Source organism: Vigna umbellata, chromosome 1 (genome assembly GCF_029865625.1).
Source record: "Vigna umbellata cultivar VRB3 chromosome 1, Vumbellata_1.0, whole genome shotgun sequence".
NCBI classification, from domain to species: Eukaryota; Viridiplantae; Streptophyta; class Magnoliopsida; order Fabales; family Fabaceae; genus Vigna; species Vigna umbellata.
In genome coordinates this window covers 73,016,589-73,043,951 of record NC_142165.1, presented here as the reverse complement: position 1 = coordinate 73,043,951, position 27,363 = coordinate 73,016,589, and the positions used below count along the sequence as shown (strand labels likewise).

General features: G+C 39.8%; 1 protein-coding gene and 1 long non-coding RNA gene across 2 annotated transcripts; both read left to right on the top strand.

The window, feature by feature from the left end:
* The first annotated feature begins 232 nt into the window (after positions 1 to 232).
* On the top strand, positions 233 to 2,881 carry LOC148206255 (uncharacterized). The gene is made up of 2 exons (XR_015785937.1): positions 233 to 444; positions 2,628 to 2,881. It is a non-coding gene; the product is annotated as an uncharacterized LOC148206255 (long non-coding RNA).
* Positions 2,882 to 3,097: 216 nt separating this feature from the next.
* Positions 3,098 to 7,165, top strand: LOC124838235 (cysteine-rich receptor-like protein kinase 3). The gene is made up of 7 exons (XM_047313788.2): positions 3,098 to 4,042; positions 4,683 to 4,796; positions 4,873 to 5,012; positions 5,089 to 5,299; positions 5,391 to 5,625; positions 6,114 to 6,258; positions 6,370 to 7,165. The coding sequence occupies exons 1-7, from the start codon at positions 3,247 to 3,249 to the stop codon at positions 6,694 to 6,696; spliced, it is 1,968 nt and encodes a 655-aa protein (XP_047169744.2). The 5' UTR covers positions 3,098 to 3,246; the 3' UTR covers positions 6,697 to 7,165.
* The last annotated feature ends 20,198 nt before the right edge of the window (positions 7,166 to 27,363 follow it).

Genomic DNA, 27,363 nt, shown 5'->3' with positions numbered 1-27,363 from the left:
TCTACCTGGGAGTTAGAGGACGAGATGAGAGAAACTTACCCCCACTTGTTTCGATAAGCCAAATTTTCGAGGACTAAAATTTTTGTTGTTGGGGAGAATGTAAGGGCCTCGTTTTTTCTTAAAGGGATGGGGATCATTAAATGCTGAGGGGCACTAGCTGACATAGAGGGAAGTAGGTTTTGTTTTATTGGGAAAAATGGGGAGCTTAGATGTTGAAAAACAGCAACAAAAGGGGAGCAAACGTCCGGGTTTTACTCTCTTTGCTGACACCTTTCAAAAAGCTGGAGACGTGGGAGATAAAAGGGGGTGCTGGGTTCTGAAATGGGAGAGAAGTTCTTGCTGCAAAGTTTGTGAAAGAGGTGAAGCTTAGAGTGCTGGAATTGCTTGGTGCTGCAAGTCTTGGAGAAGTTAGATCCAAAGATTCACAAAGGAAGTCTTCAAGAGGTAAGGGGAGCTAGATCTTTTGTTTAATTGATGATATATGTTGTATTTGATGCAAATCTGGGAAGAATGGGATGAATATTTGGGTTCTGGTTTCGTTTCTGGGTTTCTGCAAATTCTGAAATTCTGCAGGCGCGTTCGTCCAATTTGGCTTCAAATTGGACGTTCGTCCAAATTATCGAGCGTTCGTTCAATTTGGTTTCAAATTGGACGTTCGTCAAAAATGGCTCGACCAAGGTCGGCCAAAATATTGAACGTTCGTCCTTAATGGCTCGACCGTGGTAGGCCAAAATATGTTGAGCGTTCGCTCTTGTGACGAGCGTTCACGTTCGTAATTGTGAGTGTAGCGCTCGGCCTTAGTGAACTAGGAATTGTGAGCGTTCGTCCATAAATCCTTAATTACAGAGAGTGATCTTGAGCGTTCGGTAATTGATATTAGTGAATGCAGTCGTTCGTCCTTGATATGGATTCTTAGGTTTCAAATTTAAAGGTTCGGTTTTAGTGAATTAATGAGCGTTTGGCCTTGTTTCTGTATGTGTAAATAGTAAGCGTTCGGTCTTGTCTAGGTTAATCTTTGATCGCTCGTCAAAAAGTGTTGAAATTGGTGTCGGTAGTTAAGCGTTCGGCCTGATTAATTGATCTTGAGCGTTCGGCCGTTTAATTCTGATTGTGAGCGTTCGGCCTTCATCTAAATCTGATTGTGAGCGTTCGTCTTATTTAGTATTATAAGTTGGAATTTTAGTCGTTCGGCCTTGGTATGATTATGATGTGAGCGTTCGGCTTTTTACTGTTGTGATTATGAACGTTCGACATTGAGTAGTATTCTTAGGTTAATTCTTGAACGTTCGGCCTATGGTTGTGATGTGAGCGTTCGGTATTGGAGTATTAGAAATCATAGCGTTCGGATCAATATTCCTTGGAGTGGATTAAGCACCGCACGGTCAGAATGGAATTAATAGCGTTCGTTTTAGATATTCAATATTAGCGTTCGACCTATTGAATCTTATAACGTTCGTCCAATTATCATAGTAGCGCTCGACCTATTGAATCTTATAGCGTTCGCATAGTAGCGTTCAGCCTTTTGGTAATAGCGTTCGTTCTAGGTATTAATATAAGCGTTCGGCCTAATGGTGTCATCAGTGAAATAGCGTTCGGCCTGTTAAGAAATAGCGTTCGTCCTAAGTATCAATCAGCGTTCGGCCAATAGTGTTGAATCCAATATGACGTTCGGTTTTAGCGTTCGGCCTAGTGATTCAGCGTTCGGTTTTAGCGTTCGTCCAAATTGTGTTAATACTCTGAGCGTTCGTTCAATTGGCACAGTGCGTTCGGTTTATAACGCTCGGTGAATAGTGTTCGCCCATCCAATGGTCAGCAAATGGTGATGGGTTTTAAGTTCATTTCTCTTGAATTGAATTATGTGCAAAATGTTTGGAAAAGATATATTGTGATGGGATTTATGTGAATGTATGAAATACGTTGGATTTAATGTGATATTATGGAGGTATCTGGTTATTCATGACTTGGGTTAAGGTTTAAAGTAACAGTATGATTCATGAACGTAATTCCATGATCCTCAAGGAGAGGATACATGGTGGTGTTTTGGGGTTGTATAGAATGATTACATGGTAGCTCAGTTTTGGGGGTCATCCTGAATCTCCAATGGTCTTTCTTCTCATGTAGAGAGGATTGAACATGTGGTGAGGAGTAGCAGGAGGTCCTAGTCTTGGATGCTTCCATATGATCCAAGGTGAGTGATAACGGATTAACCTCGTGATTGTGGCCGGGCGGGAGTGCCCAAAAGTTCCACCAGGCGGTAGTGCCTAAGTTTCATAAGGCGGGAGTGCCAGGGCGGGAGTGCCCAAATTTCATAAAGCCACTACGAGTGCAAGACCCGCCATAGCTCGGTAATCATTCTAGTCCGGACGAGTCGGGATATAAAGTAACAAGTCTTGTGATGTCAGTTTACCATGTTTGGATGAATGTTTACATGTCATGGGAGTGTGTGAAATATGGATCAATGAGTATGCTTTAATTGTTATTTTATATGAATCTATGAATGATTGCATGAATTAACTGTGCTGTATGTATAACATGCTTTTTATATCTAGCTCACCCTTGCATTGTTTGTGTTATGTGCTGTTTGGGTATGTTTCTTTGGCGATGATCATCCACTTGGATGGGAGCAGATGACGGAGAGGATACTTTGGAAGCAGCCCTTGATGGAGACGGAAGTGCTGCAGCTTAGATTAGCTAGTATTATTTCGAAATTCTTAATGTTTGGAAGAACTCGTGTGCGTTTTAAGTTTTAAATTCTCCGTGATTTTCATGGAGAAATTCTAATACTCTTGTTGTCAATTCCGCACTATTATGAGGATGACTGTAATCCTTAAATTACTCTTGACTGCTTTCCTATATTATGCATGACGACGTCTTTATTATATATGAATGATGTATATAATTGGGACGTTACAAGTATCCTTGCCAACGAAAATAAATTATTATTCCTTGAAGTAAGATCAGGGTTAAATTATTTATTGTAAAAAGGTGTGAAAGTGACAGAGATGCAAGTTTAGGAATAAAAGAAAGCAATAATGAAAAATGAAGTAGTAAGATGGATAATCATAGTATCCAAAGAATTATTAATCCATCTAATCCGCCATTAATATCATAGCAACTATATTTATATCTTCTTATCAGCCACTCTGTTCTTCGTCACCTACTATTTTATTTTCTCCCAAAACACCAACTTGCAGTGCAAGTTTATACATCAACAAAATCCAGAGAAAAAACAAAAAACTTACCTCAATGATTCCTTCTTCTGTTTCCTTTCTGCTTCTCTTCCTTTCTGTCTTCGCACCTTCTGCTCTTTCCGATCCAAGAGCGCAGAGAGCCGCTCTGCTATGCACCAACCGCACAGTTTCCTCCCTTTCTCTGCGCCAAGTTTTCGTCACAAACTTTGTGGCGGCGATGGACGCGTTGACTCCTCTGACGACGGCTCGGCAGCACGGCGCCGTGGTTAAGGGATCAGGAAACGTCACCGTTTACGCCATGGGTGAGTGCATGAAAGACCTCTCGCAGTCGGACTGCAATGTGTGCCTGGCGCAGTGCAAGACGCAGCTCCTCTCGTGCCTCCCTTTCCAGAAAGGGACACGGGGTGGTAGGTTGTTCTTCGACGGCTGCTACCTCCGCTACGACGACTACAACTTCTTCGCCGAGAGCATCGGCGACCAAGACACCACTGTGTGCGGCAACAGTGGGAGTATTAACGGTAATAGTAATAATAGTGTTGGTGCTAGCAGTAGCCATATTTATAAGGCCAACGCTTTGGAGCTAGTTACGAACCTGAGCGAAGTGGCGCCCAAAAACGATGGGTTTTTGGTGGTGTCGGTGGAGAGAAAAAACGTGAGTGTTTACGGGTTGGCTCAATGCTGGGAGTTTGTGAACGGAAGTGCCTGCAAGAAATGTTTGGCGGATGCCGCTACGAGGATTTCTTCGTGTGCAACACAAGAAGGGAGGGCGCTGAACGCTGGTTGTTACTTGAGGTACTCTGCGCAGAAGTTTTATAACAATTCAACCGATGTTACAATTTCTGGAAATCATGGTCAGTTGTACCTCTCTGTCTTTTCCACGTCGTTTTCCTTTGATTTTATTGATGGTGTTGGATTTTAGTTAGCTTATTATGATTGATTCTCCCATCCTAGTTAGCGTTCCTCTGATTTTGATGTGGATTAGAATGCATTTTCGGTGCCGTATATGACAATATAAATAAGGATTTAAATTGAGGTTGCGGTCACACTTTTGTCACCGTCCTTGATATTTGCGACAAATTTGGTCATGTTTTGAGTCTATGATACCTTAAAACCTTGATGTTGCTCAAATTTAGGTTATATACCATTTTGTAAACCATTGATTGTGAAAAATTGCAGAACATGTTGTTGAATTGATCACGGATCATTTTGCTGAAACCTGGAAGACTCAAACATACCATATATGCAGAATTTTATGTAGATATGTTTGCTTATTTTGTTCCATTGAGTGGTTTTCAAAAGGAGGGATTTATTGTTCAGAGTAATTTTGGGTGGATCGTTTGTCCTTGATGTATGTTTTCTTATGGAATTTAACTATCTTGTTAATTTTAAAATAGGCATTATTGTGAAGAAATAAAATACCTACAGAAATCACCTTTCTGATAAAATATGTCACTAAAGCTGTAAAGCTGTTTTGCTGGCATTTAATGTTAGGACGACGGAGTCTATCTAAAATTCTGGCCGCGTCCGCTGCTGCCGTGGCTCTTCTGCTGGTTGTTGCAACGGTTGTTTTCTTTATAAGGAAGAAAATTGTGACAAGGAGAAGAGGTATCAATATTTGATATTTAGGACTGAGATTATTAGAATGTTAATACTGAAAGTTTTTGAATTCTTCTTACCTCAGAAAGAAGACAGTTTGGTGGCTTTCTCGACAGAGTGAATAAGTCCAGGCTAAATATGCCATATGAGATTCTTGAAAAGGCAACAGATTACTTCAATGATGCCAATAAGCTAGGACAAGGGGGGTCAGGTTCTGTTTATAAAGTATGTATTTTCTGAGCTTATGTTTTATTATCATTTTGTACAAACTAATCGTTGCTAACATTTTGCTGCAAATTAGGGAGTTATGCCAGATGGGATTACTGTTGCCATAAAAAGGCTAAGATTCAATACAACACAATGGGTGGATCATTTCTTCAATGAGGTCAATTTGATAAGTGACATTCAACACAAAAATCTTGTAAAACTTTTAGGATGCAGCATTACAGGACCTGAAAGCCTTCTTGTTTATGAATATGTGCCTAATCAGAGCCTCCATGATCACCTTTCTGGTTGTAACTTTATCTCTGATGTCCAGTCATAAACAAAGTTCCTTTCTTTAAAAGAAAATTTTCTTATCATATATCCTATGAATTTCTCCAGTTAGAAGAATTTCTCATCCGCTGAGTTGGGAATTCAGGCATAAGATTATATTAGGAATTGCAGAGGGCTTGGCCTACCTTCACGAGGAATCACATTTGAGAATCATTCATAGAGACATAAAATTGAGCAACATTCTACTTGAGGAGGACTTCACACCAAAGATTGCTGATTTTGGACTTGCTAGATTGTTTCCAGAAGATAAGTCTCACATTAGCACAGCCATTGCTGGTACGCTGTAAGTGCATGACCCTCTTCTGCATCTTATGTTATTCTGTGTGTGCCATCAATGAGCGAAATATCTTGCACAGACCTTAGATAAGTAGAAGGTGAATTTTCGTTATACTGGATGCCTTCTGTTAATTATTTCTTTATAATGCATACTACTTACTAGCTTTGTGAAAGACCAATTGATTGCTATGTTGCATTCTATAATGACATTTTTTTATCTATTCCGCATTGTATTCCAATAATTCCTCTGTCTACATAAATGGTTGATTCTTTTCTATGCACTCTTAATAATCTTTGCGTCGCTGTGTGGGGTTTGTATTAACAATCATATTTTACACTCCAAAAATTCATGGTTGAGGAGCACTTCTACATCTTATGTTACAAAGGATATATACTTGAACCCTTTAGCTGACTTCTGGATCCTAAAGATTTGAAACATGATTCATATATTGTTCCTGCATGATTCACTTACATTTGATCATGTGTTCGTATTAGGGGGTATATGGCTCCAGAGTATGTTATTCGTGGGAAGTTGTCTGAGAAAGCAGATGTTTACAGTTTTGGAGTTCTAGTTATTGAAATTGTAACTGGCAAAAGAAACAGTTCCTTTATTATGAATTCATCCTCTCTCCTACAAACGGTAATTGTTTTCGTCTGGCATGTTGCTACGGCATACTACTTCATTTAATGATTTTTAACAAGACAAGCATTCTCATAAGTAGAATCCCTTGGTTGATGATCATTGTACAAGGTTTGGAGCCTCTATGGATCAAATAGACTATCTGAAGTTGTTGATCCGACCCTTGAGGGTCCTTTTCCGGCAGAGGAAGCATGCCGACTACTTCAGATAGGACTGCTTTGTGCACAAGCTTCTGCAGAGTTGAGACCATCGATGTCACTAGTAGTTAAAATGGTTAATCACAATCACGAAATTCCTCAGCCGACCCAACCGCCATTTATTCATTCTGGTAGTTCAGAACTCAGCAGATCTGGTTTACCTGGATATAATTTTCAGCCTGGATCCAACACTCAGTCTTCAGCAAACACCGTGACTGAAAGTCTGGTTGAACCTAGATGAATTAAATTACACAACATTTCTCCGGTACTACATTTGTGCTCACAGTCACAATCCCCAAGTACTCTTATAGAAGTTGTGGCATGCTTGCTTTCATGAAAAAGCAAGGCAATGCTGTTCTGCATGTCTAAGTGAATTAAATCGAGAGTGACAAAACCCTTCATATGAATCATATGCCAACGGTTAAGACCGATTGCTATGTATACAGATAACAGTTTCACAAATGGCTGCAAGGTAAAAAAGTTAAATTTTGCCGAAACATGTACATTTCATATCACACAGGTCACTTACAAAAGAATCAATAAGTAGGCTGATCTCTGCTAAATTAATACTACATGTTTTTAACCTTTGAGTTCTCTACTAACACCTGCATGGAGTTATCTACTACCAAGAATTTTACATGTAACCACCAGAAATTATTATTTATTTACATTTTATTCTTTTGTGTAATAGAAAATTATTTTATGTACCTTATACTATTGTTATTTACTATTATTTTGTTTGAATATGGGTAACAAAATAACAAAATTATCTATTAAATGCATACCGATAAACCTTTGGTTCAGTAATAAAAATGCCATTTTGTTTCATTGCCAGTGTCTTTGGGTATTGAGAAAAACCTTCCCCGTGCTAAATGCATAACTTGTGTATATTTTATGGTTGCTTTGAAAAAAAAATCGAAAATGGTTGTTTCGTCAACGTATGGGTGTTTTTTTCTTTGACTAAGCAAGTCTTAAAAAGTAGAAAGTATGGGTGTTTTTTTCTCAGTTGACAATTTCAACTCTACAGGGTAAGTTATGGGCAATGGAAATAAATGCAGAGAGGACCACGCAAATTATTTATCTAGATAGACCCGCATGATGTGCCGCTACATTATATTCTGGAAGAATATCACAATCTATAAGTTACATTAATTTATTCTTTCTATTTACTATTTTTCAAATTTGTATTTTTTATTTGTTTTATACATATTAAAAATAGGTTTGATAGATCATTCTCTCATATTTTTTTATCAAATTTCTAAATTTCATTCTATTATTTACTTAAAAAACAATTTATCGTATGCCTTTTTGTGATGAAAGTGTAACGTCTTGTTTGCGTCAAGGATAGAAAGCGTGTTAATGACTAAAAAAGTCAACAGCAAAAAACGACAAATTGAAAGGTACAAAATAGTAGAAGATAAGTTCAGAGTTAAAACATCCACGTTAGGAAAAGGTTTATCCTTAATGATATTTTAAAAAAATAAAAATAAAATTATCTATACATACATTCTTAATAATTCTGTAACATAACACATTAGAAATCATTTCAATTAATGGGGTAACAAATCACATTTTAGTAGGTTAGATGAGATGAAACAAAACTGAAAACTCTAACTCATTCCGTCAAATTTTAATTATCGAACCAATCTGCAAGTCAAAGCCTAGTTTGATAGTCCTACTCTTTTTTCTCAATTATTATTATTATTAGAAACATTTATATTATCTTAACATTTAAAAGAAATAACAAATAAAAATGAACACAAATTTTACATAAAAAAAGGAACAATAAAAAAGAAAAGGGACGAAGTAAGTCATCGTACCACAATAACTTAAAGGTGGTTGATCTCAATTTGATCTCCTTCACGGTAGCATATTAGTTTGTAATTTTATACTTTGAGGATATATAACTTTGAGAGGAAGAATATAATGCTAGATGTAAGACCCTAGAACCTCATGAACTTACCTAGTTGTAAAAAGTTTAAGTTATAATGTAAAAATAAAGTGCTGTTAGACTTGACATGGTTTACTATTTTAATTATAACTTTTTGTAGAAAATATCAATTTAACTGATTCTTCTTTTATTGGATAGTAGACTCAAAGAGCTTCGATTTGAGTACTCATACGCGTATTTTCGACTTCGGTAAGGGGATCAACCGGACTGTCAAAGTTGCGGTAAATTTTGCTATTGGGGATTTGCGTGAGCAGTAAATTTTTTTGGATTGTAGGCAATGTGAGCTGGCTTGGCTGCGGTTCCTTTTGTGAGAATATTTTGGGGACCCTTTCAGACATTCCCTCCATGTTTTGGGGCTGGAAAGGAGTATGGGGCATTGTTTTATTGAATTATCTTTGCTAAATAACAATTCCATGGGTCCTTGTGTGTCTAGGAATCATTTCCTTTAATTCCAAAGCTGAATGAGTGTTTTGGACAGCAGAGAAAGGCCCTTAGTTAGAGTATTTCGAAATTTCTAAGTGTGCTAAGTGTGGAGATTGTCTTGGCCTGTGAAAGAAGAGAGGGATTCCAAGAAACTAGAGTTCTACCAAGGTTGTGGAAGAGATCAAGTTAAAGTGTTCAAGGCAAAAAGGTAAGGGGGTTTAACTTGGGATATAACATAGTGTATGATGGGTAGAAGGTAACCATACAAATTGTTTCATGCTTTCTTCCTTGTGTGTTGAGATTAAATTTAACATGTTGAAGCATGTGTTTTTCTTCTTGGTTGAGTTTTATGAGTTTGAGTATAACATGAGTTTTGGATATAAAACGCAGAATCTAAAACTGAACTGTTGCGATTGTTCCCAGATTTATTTGAGACCCTTCCCGATATCCAAATCAGTCTTGTGAGTAGTCAAATTAAAGATAATTGAGTCTAGTTTCCATAAAAGCAAGAATCAACTCAATTGGAGTTTGGTAGAGAGAGTAATGAGCAAAAGATTCATCAAAGGTCAAAGCTGAACATACCTGAGCGTGATTAACGTTTCCGAGTTTTAATGACTTTACTGCAGCTAGCCCTGTGGTCCAAAAATTTAGATTTATATCTCCAAAGAAAGATAATTGAGTCTAGTTTCCAGAAAATTAAGAATCAACTCAATTGGAGTTCGGTAGAGAGAGTAATGAGCAAACGAATCAACAAAGGTTAAAACTGAGAAGACCAGAGCGTGGTGAAAGTTTCCGCTTTTTAATAATTCTACTGCAGCTAGCCCTGTAGTCCAAAAATTTAGATTTATATGTCCAAAGAAAGATATTTGAGTCTAGTTTCCAACAAAGCAAGAATCAACTTAATTGGAGTTTGGTAGAGAGATTTATGAGTAAAACAGTCAGCAAAGGTTAAAACTGAGAAGACCAGAGCGTGGTGAAAGTTTCAGCTTTTTAATAATTTTACTGCAGCTAGATCTGTAGTCCAAAAATTTAGATTTATATGTCCAAAGAAAGATATTTGAGTCTAGTTTCCAATAAAAAAGAAATGAACTCATTTGAAGTTATGTACAGAGAATTATGAGTAAAATAACAAGAAAAGGTCAGTGTAGACATCACTCAATTTTAATCGTTGGGAATACTTATCTACACTCTTTGGCCAAGAGTGTGGGTAAGAGGGTATTGAGAATTCTCTTCCATTGTTGGAAGAGGAAAGAACGAATTATGAGAATGAGAGGACTGAAAGAGATTGAGGTTTGAGTGTGATGGTGAAACTGTGAGAGCAAGCGTTCTGTCATTTCCTTAGAATTCTTGTCGAATCGATGGTGTTCGTATTGCGATACGATAGTGTGTTGAGTCTCTGCGGAGACTGAGATTCGAGTGTCACCCTTTCCTCGTGCGCGGGGACTAGAGGGGGTTGAATGTCTCGCCCAATGACTTCGGCTCGTGTGAGTATAGTGCTCGGTGGGTGCGCCTAACCGTAGTTTTTACTCGTAATTCCTTGAGAGGTCGGGGAGATAGGTCTGAAGTTGCGATGGAGGACGGCTCGAATCGCCCTGTTTTGCGAAACAGGTTTGATACGACAAAATTCAAGGAAACAACAGAAGCTTGAGTAAATGATTGAGTTGTGAGCTTAATATTGTGATGTATTGTAATATTATGATCTTGATAGTCTGAGTGGTGATGGTCTGAGTTACGAGTTGGATATTGTGTTGTATTGTAAGGTTGTAACTAGGATAATCTAAGTTATGATATTTTGATATTTAAATTATATGCTATGTTAGGTTCCTCGTTACTCACCCTGAAATGTTGTGGTTGTGGTTTCCACCTACGATGATCGTACTTGTACGGGAGTAGATGGCGTTGCAGATGAGGCAGAGATGAAGTAGCATGATGAGAGTTATGGGAATGACTATGGGGGACTTATCATGTTTTAAGTAATTTTATGTTTTTGAATATTGAATTTGATATTTGTAAGGTTTTAACTTTATGTTGTAAAACGCTTAAACTTTATGTTGTAAGACGCTTAAACTTTTGATGGTTTATTTCCGCGATGTTAATTGAAGAAAAAAAAAATTGGCGTAAAAGTTTTGATTTCGTTATTTTCTAGTGGCACCCTGATAAGGGGTGTTACATTTGGTATCAGAGCCAGGTTTAAAAAAAAAAAAAATCTTTGGGGCTTTTGGGGAGTGAGCTCGACTAGTACGTTGATGTAATCTTGATATTGCTCGTGTGGTTATTTTTCCCTGCTTATCTTTTGCATTATAAATGAAAAGGATGTCGGGACGACCAAGAAATCCTACTCCAATAGATGCTACTGCGGAGCTGGCGCAAGCAATGCGGCAGATTGCTCAGGTTTTGCAAGCACAACAGGCACAACAGGCTGAGCAGGCACCAAGGCCGAGAGTGGGTATGAACGACTTTTTACGTCACAGTCCTACAAAGTTCAATGGCAAGGCAACTCCAGATGAAGCAGATGACTGGATTTGTAACCTTGAGAAGATATTTGAAGCAATCGAGTGCACTGAGGGGCAGAAGTTAGTGTTTGCTACATATATGTTGGCAGGAGAAGCTGAGTACTGGTGGCGTGGGATGCGGAGGAGCATGGATACCCGAGGGGAAGTTGCTACTTGGGAAGACTTCAGAGCTAGATTCTTGGAGCGTTACTTTCCGGCTAGCGCTAAGCAGCAACGAGAGTCGCAGTTTCTGGCTCTTCAGCAGGGAAGTATGTCTGTTCAAGACTACAAGGAGAGATTTGAGTATTTGGCTCGTTTCTATACTCAGAATATGAGCGAGGATGGGAAGTGCAGAAGGTTTGAGCAAGGATTGCGCCACCATCTTTTGAAGGCACTTGTTCACTTGAAGATCAATGAATTTCCAGAATTAGTGGAGCAGGCCACGATAGCTGAGAGGTTGGATGAGTCTGGGCGTGTGATGAGGAACCAGAAGGGAAGCTTTTCTTTGGGCAAGCCACAGAGGAAACCGTACGAGAGGCCACAACAATTTAGGTCGGGGTTGTTGAAGTGCTTTGAGTGTGGTGGAGATCACCTCCGAAGAAATTGTCCAAAGTTGAGTGACGTCAAGAAGGAGGCGCGAACGTGTTTCACATGTAATAAGCCTGGGCATATCTCTCTTTATTGCCCTCAGAAGAGGTCAACTGGTGGAACGCCTCAGAAGTCAGCTAATGGTGAAAAGCCGCAGGTTGCTGGCAGAGTGTTTGCCATGTCTGGAGTAGAAGCCGAGAAGTCAGGTAACCTCATACTTGATACTTGTTCCTTGTTTGGTAGAAATGTGCATGTTCTGTTCGATTCGGGTGCGACGCACTCGTTTATATCATTGTCGTGTGTTGAGAATCTTGGACTCTCTATGTTTGACTTGGGGTGCGAGCTTGTTGTCTCCACTCCAACATCCGGACAAGTTTCAACCAGTTCAATCTGCGTTGGGTGTCCGATTGAGGTGACGGGTCACAAGTCCAGAGTCAATTTGGTGTGCTTACCGCTTGAAGGTCTGGATGTGATCTTGGGGATGGATTGGTTAGCTGATAACCATGTTATGATTGACTGTGGACGTCAGAGAGTAGTCTTCCAAGAACCAGAGGGCATTAAAATGTCAACGTCAAAGGAAGTTGTTCAAGATCTCAAGAGTGGAGCTGTTTGCTTTATGTTGATAGTGAAAGAACTGAAGAAGAGCATAGACGAGCAGATCAGTGGAATACCAGTAGTCGAGGAATATGCTGATGTTTTCCCTGAGGAGGTACCGGGTTTGCCACCGAGTCGTGAAGTGGACTTTGCAATAGATCTAATGCCGGGTACAGGGCCAATATCTGTAGCTCCATATCGCATGGCTCCAGCAGAGTTAGCAGAGTTGAAAAAGCAGATTGAAGATCTGTTAGAGAAGAAGTTCATCAGACCAAGTGTGTCTCCATGGGGTGCGCCGGTGTTGCTAGTGAAAAAGAAAGACGGAAGCTCAAGGTTATGTGTGGATTACCGGCAACTTAATAAAGTCACTATCAAGAACAAGTACCCGTTGCCAAGAATTGATGATTTGTTAGACCATTTGAAAGGAGCTGGAGTGTTTTCAAAGATTGATCTACGGTCAGGATATCATCAAATTCTTGTCAAGCCTGATGATGTGCAGAAGACAGCGTTTCGTTCACGTTATGGGCACTATGAGTATGTTGTAATGCCTTTCGGTGTAACGAATGCTCCAGCTATATTCATGGATTACATGAATCGTATCTTTCGTTCTTGTTTGGATAAGTTTGTCGTTGTATTCATTGACGATATTCTTATATACTCAAAGAACCGAGAGGAACATGCTGAACATCTACGGGTAGCGTTGGAGATTTTGAGGGAGCACCAGTTGTATGGAAAGCTGTCGAAATGTGAGTTTTGGTTGGATGAAGTTCAATTCCTTGGTCATGTGATATCTGCTCAAGGAATATCAGTCGATCCAGCCAAGGTTGAAGCTGTGTTGAACTGGGAGCGGCCTACATCGGTGACGGAGGTAAGGAGTTTTGTTGGACTAGCAGGTTACTATCGGAAATTTGTAGAGGGTTTCTCCAAGATAGTAGGTCCTCTGACTCAGTTGACGAGGAAGGACCAACCGTTTGTCTGGACTGATGAATGTGAAGCAAGCTTTGAAGATATGAAGAAAAGATTGACAACCGCACCAGTGCTAATTATTCCAGATATAGACAAGGCATTTGAGTTATATTGTGATGCATCATATCAAGGACTGGGATGCGTATTAATGCAAAATAGAAGACCAGTGGCATATGCTTCTCGCCAGTTGAGGATACACGAGCGGAATTATCCGACACATGACATTGAGTTAGCAGCTGTAGTGTTTGCATTGAAGACTTGGCGTCATTATTTGTTTGGAGCGAAGTTTCAGGTTTTTAGTGACCACAAAAGTTTGAAATACCTGTTTGATCAAAAAGAGTTGAACATGAGGCAGCGGAGGTGGATGGAATATCTGAAGGACTACGACTTTGAGTTGCTTTATCATCCAGGAAAGGCAAATGTCGTGGCGGATGCTCTAAGTAGAAAACGGATTCAGATGTCAGCTCTGATGATCAAAGAGTTAGAGCTGATAGAGAAGTTAAGGGACATGAATCTCGGTGTTATTTTGGGTCGGGATCACATGTGGTGTAGTCATCTCACAATTACGAGTAGTTTCTTGGAACAAGTGAAGTCAGAACAAGAAACTGATCCGGAGCTGCAACAAATTGTGGGGTTGTTAGGAACTGATCAAGCCAAAGATTTTGCTTTATGCCAGAATGGTATTCTTCGATTTCGAGGAAGAGTGTGTGTGCCGGCAACAGTAGAGTTGCGAAAGTTGATATTGGAGGAAGGGCATAAGAGTAGTCTCAGTATACATCCAGGAATGACTAAGATGTATAAAGACCTAAAAGAATCTTTTTGGTGGAGCGGAATGAAGAAGGATGTTGCAGAGTTTGTAGCTTCCTGTTTGGTATGTCAGAAGGCAAAGATCGAACATCAAAGACCAGGTGGAATGTTACAGCAGCTGAATATTCCCCAATGGAAATGGGACAGTATCTCGATGGACTTCGTAACTCACTTACCGAGGTCATCGAAGGGTCACGACTCCATATGGGTAATAGTTGATCGATTGACGAAGAGCGCCCACTTTATATCCATCAATCAGAAGATGTCAATGGAGAAGTTAGTAGAGTTGTACATAAGAGAAATTGTAAGATTGCATGGTGTGCCAGATAACATTGTATCTGACCGGGATCCAAGGTTTACCTCGAGGTTCTGGCAACAGTTACAGGATGCTTTGGGTTCTCGGTTGAGGATGAGTTCAGCATATCACCCTCAAACAGATGGACAGACTGAAAGAACTATTCAGACATTAGAGGACTTGTTGAGGACTTGTGTTTTGGACCATCTTGGAGGTTGGAGTGAGATCTTACCGTTAGTGGAGTTCACATATAACAACAGCTATCATTCTAGCATTGGGATGGCGCCTTTCGAAGCTTTGTATGGGCGAAGATGTCGAACTCCTCTTTGTTGGTTTCAAGATGGGGAAGCAATATCAGTAGGACCTGAGTTGTTGCAACAAACTACTGAAAAGGTGAAATTGATTCAAGAAAGAATGAGAGCAACACAAAGTAGGCAAAAGTCGTACGCTGATCGGAGAAGGAGGCCGCTTGAGTTCAATGAAGGTGATCATGTGTTTTTACGCGTGACGCCGATGGCAGGTGTGGGTAGGGCTATCAAGGCGAGGAAGTTGTCTCCTAAGTTTCTTGGTCCTTATGATATTCTTAGGCGGATTGGACCCGTAGCGTATGAGATAGCGTTACCACCGCAGTTGGCAAACCTGCATAACGTGTTTCACGTGTCTCAATTGAGGAAATACATTCCAGATCCTACTCATGTACTAGAAGTTGATGATATACAAGTTAATGAAGATCTTACAATCAAAGCTGGACCAATCAGAGTGTTGGAGGTGCAGACGAAAAATCTGAGGGGAAAGGAAATTCGCACAGTAAAGGTGTTGTGGAACGAGGAAACCCAAGAGATGACATGGGAGTTTGAAGAGTTTATGAGGAATGAGTACCCATTTCTGTTTGCGTAGTAGCCTTAATTTTCGAGGACGAAAATTTTTGGAGTAGGGGAGAATGTAAGACCCTAGAACCTCATGAACTTACCTAGTTGTAAAAAGTTTAAGTTATAATGTAAAAATAAAGTGCTGTCAGACTTGACATGGTTTACTATTTTAATTATAACTTTTTGTAGAAAATATCAATTTAGCTGATTCTTCTTTTATTGGATAGTAGACTCAAAGAGCTTCGATTTGAGTACTCATACGCGTATTTTCGACTTCGGTAAGGGGGTCAACCGGACTGTCAAAGTTGCGGTAAATTTTGCTGCTGGGGATTTGCGTGAGCAGTAAATTTTTTTGGATTGTAGGCAATGTGAGCTGGCTTGGCTGCGGTTCCTTTTGTGAGAATATTTTGGGGACCCTTTCAGACATTCCCTCCATGTTTTGGGGCTGGAAAGGAGTATGGGGCATTGTTTTATTGAATTATCTTTGCTAAATAACAATTCCATGGGTCCTTGTGTGTCTAGGAATCATTTCCTTTAATTCCAAAGCTGAATGAGTGTTTTGGACAGCAGAGAAAGGCCCTTAGTTAGAGTATTTCGAAATTTCTAAGTGTGCTAAGTGTGGAGATTGTCTTGGCCTGTGAAAGAAGAGAGGGATTCCAAGAAACTAGAGTTCTACCAAGGTTGTGGAAGAGATCAAGTTAAAGTGTTCAAGGCAAAAAGGTAAGGGGGTTTAACTTGGGATATAACATAGTGTATGATGGGTAGAAGGTAACCATACAAATTGTTTCATGCTTTCTTCCTTGTGTGTTGAGATTAAATTTAACATGTTGAAGCATGTGTTTTTCTTCTTGGTTGTGAGTTTTATGAGTTTGAGTATAACATGAGTTTTGGATATAAAACGCAGAATCTAAAACTGAACTGTTGCGATTGTTCCCAGATTTATTTGAGACCCTTCCCGATATCCAAATCAGTCTTGTGAGTAGTCAAATTAAAGATAATTGAGTCTAGTTTCCATAAAAGCAAGAATCAACTCAATTGGAGTTTGGTAGAGAGAGTAATGAGCAAAAGAGTCATCAAAGGTCAAAGCTGAAAATACCTGACCGTGATTAATGTTTCCGAGTTTTAATGATTTTACTGCAGTTATCCCTGTAGTCCAAAAATTTAGATTTATATGTCCAAAGAAAGATATTTGAGTCTAGTGTCCAGAAAATCAAGAATCAACTCAATTGGAGTTCGGTAGAGAGAGTAATGAGCAAAAGAGTCATCAAAGGTCAAAGCTGAACATACCTGAGCGTGATTAACGTTTCCGAGTTTTAATGACTTTACTGCAGCTAGCCCTGTGGTCCAAAAATTTAGATTTATATCTCCAAAGAAATATAATTGAGTCTAGTTTCCAGAAAATTAAGAATCAACTCAATTGGAGTTCGGTAGAGAGAGTAATGAGCAAAAGAATCAACAAAGGTTAAAACTTAGAAGACCAGAGCGTGGTGAAAGTTTCCGCTTTTTAATAATTCTACTGCAGCTAGTCCTGTAGTCCAAAAATTTCGATTTATATGTCCAAGGAAAGATATTTGAGTCTAGTTTCCAACAAAGCAAGAATCAACTTAATTGGAGTTTGGTAGAGAGATTTATGAGTAAAACAGTCAGCAAAGGTTAAAACTGAGAAGACCAGAGCGTGGTGAAAGTTTCAGCTTTTTAATAATTTTACTGCAGCTAGATCTGTAGTCCAAAAATTTAGATTTATATGTCCAAAGAAAGATATTTGAGTCTAGTTTCCAATAAAAAAGAAATGAACTCATTTGAAGTTATGTACAGAGAATTATGAGTAAAATAACAAGAAAAGGTCAGTGTAGACATCACTCAATTTTAATCGTTGGGAATACTTATCTACACTCTTTGGCCAAGAGTGTGGGTAAGAGGGTATTGAGAATTCTCTTCCATTGTTGGAAGAGGAAAGAACGAATTATGAGAATGAGAGGACTGAAAGAGATTGAGGTTTGAGTGTGATGGTGAGACTGTGAGAGCAAGCGTTCTGTCATTTCCTTAGAATTCTTGTCGAATCGATGGTGTTCGTATTGCGATACGATAGTGTGTTGAGTCTCTGCGGAGACTGAGATTCGAGTGTCACCCTTTCCTCGTGCGCGGGGACTAGAGGGGGTTGAATGTCTCGCCCAATGACTTCGGCTCGTGTGAGTATAGTGCTCGGTGGGTGCGCCTAACCGAAGTTTTTACTCGTAATTCCTTGAGAGGTCGGGGAGATAGGTCTGAAGTTGCGATGGAGGACGGCTCGAATCGCCCTGTTTTGCGAAACAGGTTTGATACGACAAAATTCAAGGAAACAACAGAAGCTTGAGTAAATGATTGAGTTGTGAGCTTAATATTGTGATGTATTGTAATATTATGATCTTGATAGTCTGAGTGGTGATGGTCTGAGTTACGAGTTGGATATTGTGTTGTATTGTAAGGTTGTAACTAGGATAATCTAAGTTATGATATTTTGATATTTAAATTATATGCTATGTTAGGTTCCTCGTTACTCAACCACAAGTACGATCATCGTAGGTGGAAACCACAACCACAACATTTCAGGGTGAGTAACGAGGAACCTAACATAGCATATAATTTAAATATCAAAATATCATAACTTAGATTATCCTAGTTACAACCTTACAATACAACACAATATCCAACTCGTAACTCAGACCATCACCACTCAGACTATCAAGATCATAATATTACAATACATCACAATATTAAGCTCACAACTCAATCATTTACTCAAGCTTCTGTTGTTTCCTTGAATTTTGTCGTATCAAACCTGTTTCGCAAAACAGGGCGATTCGAGCCGTCCTCCATCGCAACTTCAGACCTATCTCCCCGACCTCTCAAGGAATTACGAGTAAAAACTTCGGTTAGGCGCACCCACCGAGCACTATACTCACACGAGCCGAAGTCATTGGGCGAGACATTCAACCCCCTCTAGTCCCCGCGCACGAGGAAAGGGTGACACTCGAATCTCAGTCTCTGCAGAGACTCAACACACTATCGTATCGCAATACGAACACCATCGATTCGACAAGAATTCTAAGGAAATGACAGAACGCTTGCTCTCACAGTCTCACCATCACACTCAAACCTCAATCTCTTTCAGTCCTCTCATTCTCATAATTCGTTCTTTCCTCTTCCAACAATGGAAGAGAATTCTCAATACCCTCTTACCCACACTCTTGGCCAAAGAGTGTAGATAAGTATTCCCAACGATTAAAATTGAGTGATGTCTACACTGACCTTTTCTTGTTATTTTACTCATAATTCTCTGTACATAACTTCAAATGAGTTCATTTCTTTTTTATTGGAAACTAGACTCAAATATCTTTCTTTGGACATATAAATCTAAATTTTTGGACTACAGATCTAGCTGCAGTAAAATTATTAAAAAGCTGAAACTTTCACCACGCTCTGGTCTTATCAGTTTTAACCTTTGCTGACTGTTTTACTCATAAATCTCTCTACCAAACTCCAATTAAGTTGATTCTTGCTTTGTTGGAAACTAGACTCAAATATCTTTCCTTGGACATATAAATCTAAATTTTTGGACTACAGGGCTAGCTGCAGTAGAATTATTAAAAAGCGGAAACTTTCACCACGCTCTGGTCTTCTCAGTTTTAACCTTTGTTGATTCTTTTGCTCATTACTCTCTCTACCGAACTCCAATTGAGTTGATTCTTAATTTTCTGGAAACTAGACTCAATTATCTTTCTTTGGAGATATAAATCTAAATTTTTGGACCACAGGGCTAGCTGCAGTAAAGTCATTAAAACTCGGAAACGTTAATCACGCTCAGGTATGTTCAGCTTTGACCTTTGATGACTCTTTTGCTCATTACTCTCTCTACCGAACTCCAATTGAGTTGATTCTTGATTTTCTAGACTCAAATATCTTTCTTTGGACATATAAATCTAAATTTTTGGACTACAGGGCTAGCTGCAGTAAAATCATTAAAACTCGGAAACATTAATCACGCTCAGGTATTTTCAGCTTTGACCTTTGATGACTCTTTTGCTCATTACTCTCTCTACCAAACTCCAATTGAGTTGATTCTTGCTTTTATGGAAACTAGACTCAATTATCTTTAATTTGACTACTCACAAGACTGATTTGGATACCGGGAAGGGTCTCAAATAAATCTGGGAACAATCGCAACAGTTCAGTTTTAGATTCTGCGTTTTATATCCAAAACTCATGTTATACTCAAACTCATAAAACTCACAACCAAGAAGAAAAACACATGCTTCAACATGTTAAATTTAATCTCAACACACAAGGAAGAAAGCATGAAACAATTTGTATGGTTACCTTCTACCCATCATACACTATGTTATATCCCAAGTTAAACCCCCTTACCTTTTTGCCTTGAACACTTTAACTTGATCTCTTCCACAACCTTGGTAGAACTCTAGTTTCTTCGAATCCCTCTCTTCTTTCACAGGCCAAGACAATCTCCACACTTAGCACACTTAGAAATTTCGAAATACTCTAACTAAGGGCCTTTCTCTGCTGTCCAAAACACTCATTCAGCTTTGGAATTAAAGGAAATGATTCCTAGACACACAAGGACCCATGGAATTGTTATTTAGCAAAGATAATTCAATAAAACAATGCCCCATACTCCTTTCCAGCCCCAAAACATAGAGGGAATGTCTGAAAGGGTCCCCAAAATATTCTCACAAAAGGAACCGCAGCCAAGCCAGCTCACATTGCCTACAATCCAAAAAAATTTACTGCTCACGCAAATCCCCAGCAGCAAAATTTACCGCAACTTTGACAGTCCGGTTGACCCCCTTACTGAAGTCGAAAATACGCGTATGAGTACTCAAATCGAAGCTCTTTGAGTCTACTATCCAATAAAAGAAGAATCAGCTAAATTGATATTTTCTACAAAAAGTTATAATTAAAATAGTAAACCATGTCAAGTCTGACAGCACTTTATTTTTACATTATAACTTAAACTTTTTACAACTAGGTAAGTTCATGAGGTTCTAGGGTCTCACATTCTCCCCTACTCCAAAAATTTTCGTCCTCGAAAATTAAGGCTACTACGCAAACAGAAATGGGTACTCATTCCTCATAAACTCTTCAAGCTCCCATGTCATCTCTTGGGTTTCCTCGTTCCACAACACCTTTACTGTGCGAATTTCCTTTCCCCTCAGATTTTTCGTCTGCACCTCCAACACTCTGATTGGTCCAGCTTTGATTGTAAGATCTTCATTAACTTGTATATCATCAACTTCTAGTACATGAGTAGGATCTGGAATGTATTTCCTCAATTGAGACACGTGAAACACGTTATGCAGGTTTGCCAACTGCGGTGGTAACGCTATCTCATACGCTACGGGTCCAATCCGCCTAAGAATATCATAAGGACCAAGAAACTTAGGAGACAACTTCCTCGCCTTGATAGCCCTACCCACACCTGCCATCGGCGTCACGCGTAAAAACACATGATCACCTTCATTGAACTCAAGCGGCCTCCTTCTCCGATCAGCGTACGACTTTTGCCTACTTTGTGTTGCTCTCATTCTTTCTTGAATCAATTTCACCTTTTCAGTAGTTTGTTGCAACAACTCAGGTCCTACTGATATTGCTTCCCCATCTTGAAACCAACAAAGAGGAGTTCGACATCTTCGCCCATACAAAGCTTCGAAAGGCGCCATCCCAATGCTAGAATGATAGCTGTTGTTATATGTGAACTCCACTAACGGTAAGATCTCACTCCAACCTCCAAGATGGTCCAAAACACAAGTCCTCAACAAGTCCTCTAATGTCTGAATAGTTCTTTCAGTCTGTCCATCTGTTTGAGGGTGATATGCTGAACTCATCCTCAACCGAGAACCCAAAGCATCCTGTAACTGTTGCCAGAACCTCGAGGTAAACCTTGGATCCCGGTCAGATACAATGTTATCTGGCACACCATGCAATCTTACAATTTCTCTTATGTACAACTCTACTAACTTCTCCATTGACATCTTCTGATTGATGGATATAAAGTGGGCGCTCTTCGTCAATCGATCAACTATTACCCATATGGAGTCGTGACCCTTCGATGACCTCGGTAAGTGAGTTACGAAGTCCATCGAGATACCGTCCCATTTCCATTGGGGAATATTCAGCTGCTGTAACATTCCACCTGGTCTTTGATGTTCGATCTTTGCCTTCTGACATACCAAACAGGAAGCTACAAACTCTGCAACATCCTTCTTCATTCCGCTCCACCAAAAAGATTCTTTTAGGTCTTTATACATCTTAGTCATTCCTGGATGTATACTGAGACTACTCTTATGCCCTTCCTCCAATATCAACTTTCGCAACTCTGCTGTTGCCGGCACACACACTCTTCCTCGAAATCGAAGAATACCATTCTGGCATAAAGCAAAATCTTTGGCTTGATCAGTTCCTAACAACCCCACAATTTGTTGCAGCTCCGGATCAGTTTCTTGTTCTGACTTCACTTGTTCCAAGAAACTACTCGTAATTGTGAGATGACTACACCACATGTGATCCCGACCCAAAATAACACCGAGATTCATGTCCCTTAACTTCTCTATCAGCTCTAACTCTTTGATCATCAGAGCTGACATCTGAATCCGTTTTCTACTTAGAGCATCCGCCACGACATTTGCCTTTCCTGGATGATAAAGCAACTCAAAGTCGTAGTCCTTCAGATATTCCATCCACCTCCGCTGCCTCATGTTCAACTCTTTTTGATCAAACAGGTATTTCAAACTTTTGTGGTCACTAAAAACCTGAAACTTCGCTCCAAACAAATAATGACGCCAAGTCTTCAATGCAAACACTACAGCTGCTAACTCAATGTCATGTGTCGGATAATTCCGCTCGTGTATCCTCAACTAGCGAGAAGCATATGCCACTGGTCTTCTATTTTGCCTTAATACGCATCCCAGTCCTTGATATGATGCATCACAATATAACTCAAATGCCTTGTCTATATCTGGAATAATTAGCACTGGTGCGGTTGTCAATCTTTTCTTCATATCTTCAAAGCTTGCTTCACATTCATCAGTCCAGACAAACGGTTGGTCCTTCCTCGTCAACTGAGTCAGAGGACCTACTATCTTGGAGAAACCCTCTACAAATTTCCGATACTAACCTGCTAGTCCAACAAAACTCCTTACCTCCGTCACCGATGTAGGTCGCTCCCAGTTCAACACAGCTTCAACCTTGGCTGGATCGACTGATATTCCTTGAGCAGATATCACATGACCAAGGAATTGAACTTCATCCAACCAAAACTCACATTTCGACAGCTTTCCATACAACTGGTGCTCCCTCAAAATCTCCAACGCTACCCGTAGATGTTCAGCATGTTCCTCTCGGTTCTTTGAGTATATAAGAATATCGTCAATGAATACAACGACAAACTTATCCAAACAAGAACGAAAGATACGATTCATGTAATCCATGAATATAGCTGGAGCATTCGTTACACCGAAAGGCATTACAACATACTCATAGTGCCCATAACGTGAACGAAACGCTGTCTTCTGCACATCATCAGGCTTGACAAGAATTTGATGATATCCTGACCGTAGATCAATCTTTGAAAACACTCCAGCTCCTTTCAACTGGTCTAACAAATCATCAATTCTTGGCAACGGGTACTTGTTCTTGATAGTGACTTTATTAAGTTGCCGGTAATCCACACATAACCTTGAGCTTCCGTCTTTCTTTTTCACTAGCAACACCGGCGCACCCCATGGAGACACACTTGGTCTGATGAACTTCTTCTCTAACAGATCTTCAATCTGCTTTTTCAACTCTGCTAACTCTGCTGGAGCCATGCGATATGGAGCTACAGATATTGGCCCTGTACCCGGCATTAGATCTATTGCAAAGTCCACTTCACGACTCGGTGGCAAACCCGGTACCTCCTCAGGGAAAACATCAGCATATTCCTCGACTACTGGTATTCCACTGATCTGCTCGTCTATGCTCTTCTTCTGTTCTTTCACTATCAACATAAAGCAAACAGCTCCACTCTTGAGATCTTGAACAACTTCCTTTGACGTTGACATTTTAATGCCCTCTGGTTCTTGGAAGACTACTCTCTGACGTCCACAGTCAATCATAACATGGTTATCAGCTAACCAATCCATCCCCAAGATCACATCCAGACCTTCAAGCGGTAAGCACACCAAATTGACTCTGGACTTGTGACCTGTCACCTCAATCGGACACCCAACGCAGATTGAACTGGTTGAAACTTGTCCGGATGTTGGAGTGGAGACAACAAGCTCGCACCCCAAGTCAAACATAGAGAGTCCAAGATTCTCAACACACGACAATGATATAAACGAGTGCGTCGCACCCGAATCGAACAGAACATGCACATTTCTACCAAACAAGGAACAAGTATCAAGTATGAGGTTACCTGACTTCTCGGCTTCTACTCCAGACATGGCAAACACTCTGCCAGCAACCTGCGGCTTTTCACCATTAGCTGACTTCTGAGGCGTTCCACCAGTTGACCTCTTCTGAGGGCAATAAAGAGATATATGCCCAGGCTTATTACATGTGAAACACGTTCGCGCCTCCTTCTTGACGTCACTCAACTTTGGACAATTTCTTCGGAGGTGATCTCCACCACACTCAAAGCACTTCAACAACCCCGGCCTAAATTGTTGTGGCCTCTCGTACGGTTTCCTCTGTGGCTTGCCCAAAGAAAAGCTTCCCTTCTGGTTCCTCATCACACACCCAGACTCATCCAACCTCTCAGCTATCGTGGCCTGCTCCACTAATTCTGGAAATTCATTGATCTTCAAGTGAACAAGTGCCTTCAAAAGATGGTGGCGCAATCCTTGCTCAAACCTTCTACACTTCCCATCCTCGCTCATATTCTGAGTATAGAAACGAGCCAAATACTCAAATCTCTCCTTGTAGTCTTGAACAGACATACTTCCCTGCTGAAGAGCCAGAAACTGCGACTCTCGTTGCTGCTTAGCGCTAGCCGGAAAGTAACGCTCCAAGAATCTAGCTCTGAAGTCTTCCCAAGTAGCAACTTCCCCTCGGGTATCCATGCTCCTCCGCATCCCACGCCACCAGTACTCAGCTTCTCCTGCCAACATATATGTAGCAAACACTAACTTCTGCCCCTCAGTGCACTCGATTGCTTCAAATATCTTCTCAAGGTTACAAATCCAGTCATCTGCTTCATCTGGAGTTGCCTTGCCATTGAACTTTGTAGGACTGTGACGTAAAAAGTCGTTCATACCCACTCTCGGCCTTGGTGCCTGCTCAGCCTGTTGTGCCTGTTGTGCTTGCAAAACCTGAGCAATCTGCCGCATTGCTTGCGCCAGCTCCGCAGTAACATCTATTGGAGTAGGATTTCTTGGTCGTCCCGACATCCTTTTCATTTATAATGCAAAAGATAAGCAGGGAAAAATAACCACACGAGCAATATCAAGATTACATCAACGTACTAGTCGAGCTCACTCCCCAAAAGCCCCAAAGATTTTTTTTTTTTTTAAACCTGGCTCTGATACCAAATGTAACACCCCTTATCAGGGTGCCACTAGAAAATAACGAAATCAAAACTTTTACGCCAATTTTTTTTTTCTTCAATTAACATCGCGGAAATAAACCATCAAAAGTTTAAGCGTCTTACAACATAAAGTTTAAGCATTTTACAACATAAAGTTAAAACCTTACAAATATCAAATTCAATATTCAAAAACATAAAATTACTTAAAACATGATAAGTCCCCCATAGTCATTCCCATAACTCTCGTCATGCTACTTCATCTCTGCCTCATCTGCAACGCCATCTACTCCCGTACAAGTACGATCATCGTAGGTGGAAACCACAACCACAACATTTCAGGGTGAGTAACGAGGAACCTAACATAGCATATAATTTAAATATCAAAATATCATAACTTAGATTATCCTAGTTACAACCTTACAATACAACACAATATCCTACTCGTAACTCAGACCATCACCACTCAGACTATCAAGATCATAATATTACAATACATCACAATATTAAGCTCACAACTCAATCATTTACTCAAGCTTCTGTTGTTTCCTTGAATTTTGTCGTATCAAACCTGTTTCGCAAAACAGGGCGATTCGAGCCGTCCTCCATCGCAACTTCAGACCTATCTCCCCGACCTCTCAAGGAATTACGAGTAAAAACTTCGGTTAGGCGCACCCACCGAGCACTATACTCACACGAGCCGAAGTCATTGGGCGAGACATTCAACCCCCTCTAGTCCCCGCGCACGAGGAAAGGGTGACACTCGAATCTCAGTCTCTGCAGAGACTCAACACACTATCGTATCGCAATACGAACACCATCGATTCGACAAGAATTCTAAGGAAATGACAGAACGCTTGCTCTCACAGTCTCACCATCACACTCAAACCTCAATCTCTTTCAGTCCTCTCATTCTCATAATTCGTTCTTTCCTCTTCCAACAATGGAAGAGAATTCTCAATACCCTCTTACCCACACTCTTGGCCAAAGAGTGTAGATAAGTATTCCCAACGATTAAAATTGAGTGATGTCTACACTGACCTTTTCTTGTTATTTTACTCATAATTCTCTGTACATAACTTCAAATGAGTTCATTTCTTTTTTATTGGAAACTAGACTCAAATATCTTTCTTTGGACATATAAATCTAAATTTTTGGACTACAGATCTAGCTGCAGTAAAATTATTAAAAAGCTGAAACTTTCACCACGCTCTGGTCTTATCAGTTTTAACCTTTGCTGACTGTTTTACTCATAAATCTCTCTACCAAACTCCAATTAAGTTGATTCTTGCTTTGTTGGAAACTAGACTCAAATATCTTTCCTTGGACATATAAATCTAAATTTTTGGACTACAGGGCTAGCTGCAGTAGAATTATTAAAAAGCGGAAACTTTCACCACGCTCTGGTCTTCTCAGTTTTAACCTTTGTTGATTCTTTTGCTCATTACTCTCTCTACCGAACTCCAATTGAGTTGATTCTTAATTTTCTGGAAACTAGACTCAATTATCTTTCTTTGGAGATATAAATCTAAATTTTTGGACCACAGGGCTAGCTGCAGTAAAGTCATTAAAACTCGGAAACGTTAATCACGCTCAGGTATGTTCAGCTTTGACCTTTGATGACTCTTTTGCTCATTGCTCTCTCTAACGAACTCCAATTGAGTTGATTCTTGATTTTCTGGAAACTAGACTCAAATATCTTTCTTTGGACATATAAATCTAAATTTTTGGACTACAGGGCTAGCTGCAGTAAAATCATTAAAACTCGGAAACATTAATCACGCTCAGGTATTTTCAGCTTTGACCTTTGATGACTCTTTTGCTCATTACTCTCTCTACCAAACTCCAATTGAGTTGATTCTTGCTTTTATGGAAACTAGACTCAATTATCTTTAATTTGACTACTCACAAGACTGATTTGGATATCGGGAAGGGTCTCAAATAAATCTGGGAACAATCGCAACAGTTCAGTTTTAGATTCTGCGTTTTATATCCAAAACTCATGTTATACTCAAACTCATAAAACTCACAACCAAGAAGAAAAACACATGCTTCAACATGTTAAATTTAATCTCAACACACAAGGAAGAAAGCATGAAACAATTTGTATGGTTACCTTCTACCCATCATACACTATGTTATATCCCAAGTTAAACCCCCTTACCTTTTTGCCTTGAACACTTTAACTTGATCTCTTCCACAACCTTGGTAGAACTCTAGTTTCTTGGAATCCCTCTCTTCTTTCACAGGCCAAGACAATCTCCACACTTAGCACACTTAGAAATTTCGAAATACTCTAACTAAGGGCCTTTCTCTGCTGTCCAAAACACTCATTCAGCTTTGGAATTAAAGGAAATGATTCCTAGA